The sequence below is a fragment of the Macrobrachium nipponense genome, chromosome 10, assembly GCF_015104395.2.
Source record: "Macrobrachium nipponense isolate FS-2020 chromosome 10, ASM1510439v2, whole genome shotgun sequence".
Classification (NCBI taxonomy): Eukaryota; Metazoa; Arthropoda; class Malacostraca; order Decapoda; family Palaemonidae; genus Macrobrachium; species Macrobrachium nipponense.
The window spans coordinates 53,601,401-53,611,400 of NC_087204.1; the positions used below are offsets into that span (position 1 = coordinate 53,601,401).

Sequence of the window (10,000 nt, forward strand, 5' to 3'; positions counted from 1 at the left end):
GCCTTGGCCACAATCATAAGGCCAATCTAATTTTTTTTCAGCTAACTGTTATTGGTTTTTTTTGGTCAGGCATGTAAATTTAAAGCTATGGGTGGCCTTATGGTCATTAAGCCTGTACTTTGAAGTAACAACTCTCAAAATGTATTGCACAATGATTTATTTTCATGATATTTGTTCTTACATTGAATGTATATATAACATTTATTGTACATCTGTGCATTTATTTATAAATTATCCCAGCAGTTTAAACAAGTTTTTTTTCATTGCTGTTTTCCAACAGTTTTAATGATACTACATTGTAATGATAATCTATATACATTGATATGAAATTAGCAGGCTATATCAAAACATCAACAAAAAAACTCATTATGTGCCTTGTTTGGCCATTTAGTTTCTTATTACAAGGACCAGATTAACACTTTAATATTACATAGCTATAAATGCAGTGAAAGAAATCTAGAAACATCAATTAGTGTCCAACATACACGATTTACCCTATTGATCTAATGGACCCTTAAACAATATTTGTTTTAAACCATTTTTTTTCGTAGGCTGTCTTATCACAGCATTTCAATTTATTGTTTATAGCAATAGTTATGGGTAAATATTAACATTTGTGTACAACTAGCCCCCTTCCCCCACATACCTGCTAAAACAAAGTCATTGCAAGTTAACGTTCAAACAAACAATAAGGAACAACTTTATTTTATTAGATCCTTGTGGGGAATTATGAAAGCTTTGTAACGAGCCATCAGACAAGAAAATCCGTGCAATATTAAGCGAATAGTGGCGAAAAAACGTCATATACTGCAGCCTGCTGCATTGTTTGAATTACCGCGCCAAGATGGCGGGCCAGATGACGTGCGCCAGCCTATTCCGCTAGCGGCCGATGCGGCATCTAGGCTTTTATATCTGTGCTTCTATCAGCCATTAACTGTCCCTACTGGTTACTCACTTTTGTGTGAAACTATTAAGAGTTCTGTTGATAAAGCACATATAAATAGAAAAACTCGTATTGCTATTCTTGCAGTTACTGATACTGCCTCCTCTAATAATAATCACATAAAAATTATCTACGAGTGGTAAGCGCCATTAATTACACTCATCTTTTAACGATTTTTCCAAGTTCAAGGTTCGTCTGCCGAACGATATCTGATGTTTATCTAGATCTTGAGCGCTTAAAACCATGTTAAGGCGGTCGATGAATCTGTGACGGTTGGGTGAACGAATTAAAAAGAAAATGCTCTGATAGTAGAGGTAATTATTGATTACGATAAGCTTCAGGTAAATTAGGGTAGGCCAAATATAAGAGAACTCCTCAACAAGTCTTCCTTCCATTTCCCGCGATCTGCAGTGTCGGGAGGTTGGGGTCCAATGTCTCTCATTCGGATGTAGAATTTTATTTCGGTCAAATTTAGAAACGAACATCGAAAATGACGTCAACAGATTCAGTAACGGAAACAATGGAATCACCACAACTGAAAAAGACAGAATTTGCGGACCCCATGGCAGTAACTTGGGCTAATAAATACAGCGATAGTTTGCAGAAGTATTGGAACAGGTTACCGAATTTTCTTGGTACATTCATCGCTACTGTGGCAGTCTTCATCCTCGGGTCCTCCGTAAGAGGTTAGTTCTAATAAATTAATGTATTCGAAAGGCTAACTAACACGTATTTTTAGATTAAAAAAAAAAGTTGCTTTTACAAATAATTTCGAATCTTTCATGTCCGGATTAAATGTGTTATATATATACACACATACACACACACACACACACACACACACACACACACATATATATATATATATATATATATATATATATATATATATATATATATTCTTGCAACAGAGGCATCTATCAATTTTTGCAAGTACCGAAAATCCATCACATTAGAGGTCCTGCCTAGATTCTTGTTTTTCTACCGGTAAAATTGCATAATATCTTATCTGTAAAATAAAGGTGGTTGGTGTTACCGAAATTTGATATTTTCTTTTATTATATTCCATAACCATGTAATGATGCAACATTTCTCGATTTTTTCGTTGTAATTCATTCTGTTGGTTGTTCTAAAGATCTTCCATTTCAACTTATAACGGAATTATTTCGCATAATCCGGACTCAGAGTCGGACTCTTTCCTAAACCTGGGGCCAGAGACTGGTTACTTTAAAAAATAGATTTGTTACGTTTGTGGGGTATCACAAGTAAATGAATGGTTAAAAGAAAAAAAAACTTCATTCTTCCCATTAAGATGAATTGAGTAAAAGAACTAAAAGCATAAAATTGTTATAAAAACGTCTAAATCTTTGACATTGTTCTCCATTAAAATCTCATGCCGAAGGTGACCATAAGGAGTACGTACGAAACATGCAAGGGTTGTAATTACAAAATGCTTTCACCTGAATATTGTATGTATCTATCGCTGTTGTTTATCGTCGAATACACTATATACTATAGTCACTTCTATTGGACTCGCCTCTTATTTTCCTGTATTTATTTTCTTCATATGGCCTGGCGCTGAGCTTTGTCTCAAGTAAGGAGCCTTGCATACCAGTCGTCGTAGAAGTAAATAATAATAATAATAATAATAATAATAATAATAATAATAATAATAATAATAACAGTGTTGCTGTTATGTCCGGTTTTACTTCGTAATGATACAGTACAAGCAGCGCCCACTTAAACTGAGTATAAGGACACAGCCAGAACTTACGGCAATAATACTATATGGAAAATAAAAATGGCGAAACTTTATTTCGCTGATCAAGAAACCGAAAAAGGAAAAAGAATAATGAAAGAATGCACAACAAAAAGCATTTGTGTAACTTCGAAGTTAAATAGCTTTTCTAAAAACCAAAGTTCGGATAAGCCCAAGTGCGTCACCTCAGGTGCAACTTCGGCTTTTTAAGTCGAAGAGCCTTTTGGAACGTGAGAGAATAGAAGTAGCCTCTGTGACGTTTGTTTACTTGGGAAGTGCGTAATTCTCGGGAGACCACGGTATATCGTCCTGGCTGCCTTGACGTAACTATCTTTTCTTTTTTCCATTCTTTCTTCTTTCCGTCTTCTCAGGCCTAGTCTTTCGGACAGTTTCCCATTGGCCCTTCCTCTCTCCCACATATTCTGTTAGCTCACATGCTACCAGACCCCATCGTTTATAACTGTGATGAAAAAGGGCGCTCCGATCTTTCTCACACATTCATTAGGCGATGCAACTCGTGAATTCCTTTTGCCTCTCATTTCCTTTCTGCATTCTAATTTAATATTTATGTTTAATCCATAATTGTCTTCCAAGGAAACATTTTTGTTAGCTAGTTCCCTCGTGGATTATCGGTGATATTTCAAATGAATCCATTTTGGACGACAAATGTTGACAAATCTAGTTTAACAGTCATAGTTTAAGGCTGAGTCAGTTCAGCGACTTTCATATCGCTAAAGTTTTGAATACTTCCATTTCAGTTTATATAAGTTTTTTAAACCTAATGTGAAATAAGAATACATTTTATATAGACAAATATCTTTATACACTATAAACAGTAGCAAATTTCCAACTTAAATTAACGAAGGAATGAGAGTACAAAAATCTATTTTATGACATGGTTATTTAATAATCTGTTCTAGAACAGAATTAAATATTTTCAGTTAAACCGATTTTTCAAACTCCTAAAGGCCACAGATTAGAAAAGTTTCCTACTTAAAATCACAAGACAAACAACAGAAGAAAAAAACAAATCGAAAACGTCTTTCTGTTTATACAGACGAAAGCCTTTTATCTTTTCAAAAACATATCTGCCTCAAATGCAGATGGGAATGTCACCACAGGATGCCTTGAGACTAAATTATCTCTAGTGGAAAACAAAAGTCCGTCGTTTGTGATAAATAATTTCCGTCGCCCCTCAAAATAAAACAATAAAAATGCTCTTTTTTTTTTCAAACAATAGTATGAGATGAGAGCGAGAGAAACTTTATGAACTGGAGAAGGCAGACCAAGACATTTGAAATACGTCATATACAAATTTCTCTCTCTCTCTCTTTCTCTCTCTAACACTACCCACATAGTTCCTCTCCTTACACCAAGGGGAGTAGTGTCGTCAGCGCACCTCACGCGGTTCTCTGTAGGCATTACATAAGGTTCTTTGCTGCGTTCATTCGGCCCAATCAGCAACCCATTTTGTTGTGCCTCCGTTAACATCATCTTCCTTCTGTCTTACTTTCCATCCTCTCCTGACAATTATTTCATAGTGCAACTGCGAGGTGTTCCTCCCGTTGCACTTGTATAATCTTAATCTCAATTTCCCGTATTAACGCCGAATGGACTCATAGGTCCCAGTGCTCTTCCTTTGGCCTAAATTTCATATACTACTCCTCTTCCTTGTGTAAACTAAAAGTTCTCTTGATAAACTAATCTCACCGTTATCTGTTCCGTGGTGCTCGTCCAATCAGAGCATCCCATAACCGGCGCGGGGCCTATTCTGAGGTCGGTTATAATCATTCACTCTTTCACTCCTCTGCTGCACTGTCGCGTTTGCTTTACCCCTTTACAGTGCAAAACAATATATATACGTATATATATATATATATAAATATATATATATATATGATATATATATATATATATATATATATATATATATATATCACATCAGAAAAACCATAAATATAAAGGAAGAGGTGTTCAATCAGACGACAGTCATGTAGGCTACACGTGTTTTATTAAGAAAAGTTTCATGTTGTCACCAACACATCATCGGTCTGCAATTGAAATTCACAAGTAAAACTTCAAAATTACAATAAAGATTAAATAAACTTAAAATTACAATAAAAATTAAAATATACTCAGAACATTAAAATAGAGAATAAGAATAAAACTACCTATTCATAAAGAAAGAAAGAGCTGAGTGACTAAAAACGGTGGGGTCTGCACACAACGTAAACCTCACGTCAGAGAGAGAGGAGATGGCGAGGTGTTGGAGTTTAAACTAGGTGATAGGTGCTTAATAAACAATGACTGAAGGGTAGGTAGATGGGTAGTTTGCTTTGTGGTGCCAATAATAGAGAAATGTTTCTTGTCGATAATAATTTTACAACTCTTTGCATGTATTCGTATATTAGAGAAATCGGGATTAGAGATTCTGGACCCAGTTCTGTAACTTAATCCCAAATGGCTATAATACCGGACTTGTAACAGTCTACGTGAAGAACCAACATAAATACCAAGACATCTTGGGCATTCAAATTTATATAAAATATTGGACTTCATGAAATCCTGTAATTTGTCCTTGTAATTTAAAAACCCTCCAATTTTTTTATGGATTCATGGGAATGAGATTATTAAGTTTTAAAAAACCAAATTCCTTCTCAATAATATTTCTGACTTTCAAACGTAAACTGTCTGAATGAATAAATAGGATGGGTGCGTACATAGTTAACTTCGGTACATTAAAATTAAGGGTGGGTGCTGACATATACTTCACTAGCAATTTACTAATAATGTTAAAAACCAGCTTTTTGGGAAACGAGTTCTTTACAAAATATTCTAAAAGAAACTCGACTTCAAGATGGAAGGAGAGCCAATCAGATGTGTACCGAAGGGCTCTAAAAACCAAAGTACATATAGCATTAATCTTAAAATTACGGAAGCACGAGCTAAAAACGTTGTTCCCGAGCCCAGTGAAGGTACTCATTCTAAAAACACTTGTGTTGAAAAGGTGGTCATCTCTTGTTATTTTTATAAGCAAGAAGGCCAGGGTGTCATCCTTCTCATTTTTCAACGTAAATTTAATGTTAGGATGGGCATCATTTACATAATCTAAAAAATGCAGGCATTCCCACGAAAATTTAAAAAAGGCAAAAGTATCGTCAACATATCGTCTGGCTTAAAATTCCCTGGACAATCATTAAGAAAATTCTCCTCCAAATGTCTCATAAAAAAAGTTGGCAAAAAACGGTCCCAAAGGAGAACCCATGGCAACCCGCTCTGCCTGCAGAAAGACCTGCCCATTAAAAACAAAGGTGGCATTTTGCACAGCAAGTTCCAAAAAAGTTTTGAAAAGTTGCCTATTAAAACCACAGAAAGTTTCATCGTTGCTAAAAACTTTATCCAAAATTATCTCTATTGTCTGAGAAACAGGAACGTGAAAATATTGTATGTCGGGCTATTATATGCGGACATTATCGGTCTCAAGGGTATACCGTCTTTGTGTAATTTTGGAAGTCCATAAAGAATGCCAAAGGAAGACCCGGTAACAAATAGTTCTTGGTAGATATCGTAAGAAATAACTTTTGCCTGTTTAAGCTTTCTAAGAAAGCGATTGATCTTGTCTTCTTTTTTATAAATTTCAACAAAGTTGGGTTCATCAATAAGTTTAAATTTAGAGTCATCAGACAAAATAACTTTCATTTTTTCAAGATAATCAGCCTTGTCCAGAATCACTATTCCTTTCCCTTTATCTGGTTTACATATCACCAAGTTTTCATTTTTACCTGACCTTCTAAGAATTTCAGTCCTCCTTTCTGAACTAAGGGGCCCCACTTCACCCTGAGTTTTCTGTAATTATCATGTAACAGTGATGATAGTTTCTGCTGAAGAACTGCCATATTTAAATTACCATAATTGATATTCTTAAGCCTATGGAAAAGCACCGCAAACGGAAAATAAAAGAATGCAAAATTGGGTCTATATGAAGGCAAACAGAAATCCAATCCAAGGGACAACAAAAATTCCTCCCTCTTTGACAAGACATATTTTGAGTAGTTAAAAATACATGAATGTCCATTATCTAAAGTAGGAGTACAAATCCCCAGAGCTTTCGATTTTCTCTGGTGACGGGCTTGAACATCCGCGACATATTTGTTAATACCTTTAAAAAGCAGCTTCTTAAAAATAATCAAATCAATCATGGATAATAAAGGAAATAGTTGTTCCCGCAGTTGTTGACACGTCTCTCGAAGTCCATCCAAAAAGCAGGTTGTTTACAGGAAACCTCCCTCGATAGCAGTTCGTCCATTGCATCATGATAAAATCCAGTTGGTAAAGGGACGATTTGTACAACTTGAACCTCACGAATCTAGGATACACCCCACTAAGTTGGCAAAGAGACAAGAAGTCCAGGTCTTTTGACTTCTTGTCTCTTTGCCAACTTAGAGGGGGGTATCGATCGACAAGAAACATTTCTCTATTATTGGCACCACAAAGCAAACTACCCATCTACCTACAGTTGAGTCATTGGTTTATTAAGCACCTGTCACCTAGTTTAAACTCCGACACCTCGTCATCTCCTCTCTCTCTGGCGTAAGGTTCACGTTGTGTGCAGACCCTACAGTTTTTAGTCACTCAGCTTTTTCTTTCTTTATGAATAGGTAGTTTTCTTCTCATTCTCTATTTTAACGTTCTGACTTCTGAGTATATTTTAATTTTTATTGTAATTTTAAGTTTATTTCAATTGTGACTTTCAATTGCAGACTGATGATGAGTTGGTGACAACATGAAACGTTTCTTAATAAAACACGTGTACATGACTGTCGTCTGATTGGACACCTCTTCCTTTAGATATAAATATTATATATATATATATATATATATATAATATATATATATATACATATATATAATATATATACACATATGTATATATATATACTAGTCACATACACCGTGACATTTCATATTCACAAATATGAAGCCACAAAAGTCGTTTAATATTAAATCTACTCAATCTCAGAAAAAAAATCCCGAAGGTGAATTTATAGGCGATAAGAAATTCGTCACCTGGTGACTGATCACTTTTCCCATATAAATTCCTCTTCGGTGTCTGTTACAGGGTTGAGTGAATTCCATAGTAAACGTCATTTGTGGAGTAATGTTCGTGAATATAAAACACGTTACAGTGTACTATGTGACCAAAAATCATATATTTATATGTATATTTATAATATATATATATATATATATATATATATATATATATATGTGTGTGTGTGTGTGTGTGTGTGTGTGTGTGTGTGTGTGTCCGTGCTCGTGCGCATGTGTAATCAAGGATAAGCCATTTATTGGACAGAATGAGAATTAAAGTACAATCTAGTAGTCAGCATTAATGATGAAACAGCTGCGGAGAAAACTAAAATGCCATTAATTCCTTTGTCTGTTACACAACTGACTTATAACAATGGTTCGACATTATATATACATATATATACGGTATATGTGTGTGTGTGTGTAAAGGTTTTTGCCACGGAGGAAAAAATGAAAGGCGAGAGAGCCTAGAACTTTCGGTTTAGTACGACCCTTTACTTAGGCACAACTGATCATACGAAGCAAAAACATTGTAAAAGTAGGCTTAATATCCAAACTGACACTACAAGATTAGCAAAAAAGTCGATTTCACTCTACAGAAACGAGGAAACGCCTGAGGGCAAGATTAGCGATTTTTAGGCAGCCACACGTGCATGGTCAACAGATGATTCATCCAGAAAACAATACATTTTTAAAAAAACAAGGCGGCCTCTCCGACCTAGTAGCATGAAATGTACAAAAATGTTCCATAAAATGAGTGAAAAGACGAAAATAGGATATAAATATAGCGAGCAAGAGAGAGAGGGGGGGGGGAGAGAAGAGAGAGACGAGAGAGAGAGAGGAGGGAGAGAGACGAGAGAAATAATAAACTTATACATGTGGGACTAATTAATTAGTAGTTTATTTATTTTAAGGTCCTTCATAAACATTTTTCAATTGCCGATTCCAGTAAATTTCTTGAAACATAATCATTAGACCTAGCAATTACAGAGGTTTCGCCCCAATTTATACAATGAGATTTTTTGCTCAGATGGATAAACAGTGCACTTGAAGTCTGGGCTGTTCTAACTGAATACATATGCTGCTTAATAGTACACATAAATTTTTACTTGACTGACCGACGTAAAAAGATGGGCAATCCTTACAAGGAATTTTGTAAATGATGTTGTTATTTGTTACGGGACTATTCTTAATTAGCATATCTTTAAATATTGATTTTATGGTTTCAAATCCACGAAAGCAAGGCAAGGTAAGTACATTTTTAGGGGTTTGTTTTTCATTACTAGCAACACTATAAAAACTTTTTCTTTTTGTGAGCCTTTTTGAGAAACCAAAATCAAATCAATTTATGAGGGGGTAGCAGAGATCGTTTCCTATCTTTTTTAAGTAGTCTATTTCTTGGTCAAGATATTGTGGACTTGTGATACGCAAAGCACGTAAGAACATAGAAGAAAAAATAGAAATTTTAATATTAAGATGGTGGCCAGAATAAAAAAGTGCATATGTTAAATTGTTTGTGGGTTTTCTATAAATACTGAATTTACATTGGAAAGATTCTCTATGTATTAATACATCTATGACATTGTTATTTTCAATTTCAACAGTGAATTTTATGGATGGCACTAAATTATTCAATTTAGACAATAAATCATTTACATCGATACCAACAGGTAAGACTACTAAGATGTCATCTACTTATCTGTACCATTTTAAGGGGACAAGTGTGATAATCGGGAGGTGTTGTCTTTCAAAAAATTCCATATATAAGTTTGAAAGGAGAGGTGATAAAGGGTTACCCATGGCCATACCAAATATTTGTTGGTAATATTCTCCATTGAAAATAAATCTGGAATCACAAATACACAACTTATCAATGAAATTATGTGACTAACGGACATAGGTAATTCATGCAATACAAGTTCATTACTTAAATATTCTAGTACAGAGTAATAGGGACTTCTGTAAACAAGGAACATAACATACAATCAAAACTGACAAAGATATCACTAGGGTTTAGTACAATGTTATTTAATTTTTCCACAAGATCAAGAGAATTCCGGATGTGTGAATTAGATACAGTTCCAAGTAGCGGGGATAACAATTAACATAGTTTGTAAGCAATTTTTCCTTATGAGTTTTAACTAGGCCATAAAAATAAGGAAATTAGGGACACTTTACAGTTAGTTTACACAAGAGCTCTTTTTTTA

The 10,000-nt window shown here is 34.8% G+C and overlaps 1 protein-coding gene across 1 annotated transcript in view; it reads left to right on the top strand.

The window, feature by feature from the left end:
• The first annotated feature begins 1,316 nt into the window (after positions 1-1,316).
• Positions 1,317-10,000, top strand: part of LOC135223618 (lathosterol oxidase-like) — an 18,715-nt gene continuing 10,031 nt past the window's right edge. The window contains 1 exon segment of the mRNA XM_064262230.1: positions 1,317-1,629. Coding sequence (XP_064118300.1) covers positions 1,434-1,629 — 196 coding nt within the window. The 5' untranslated portion in view covers positions 1,317-1,433.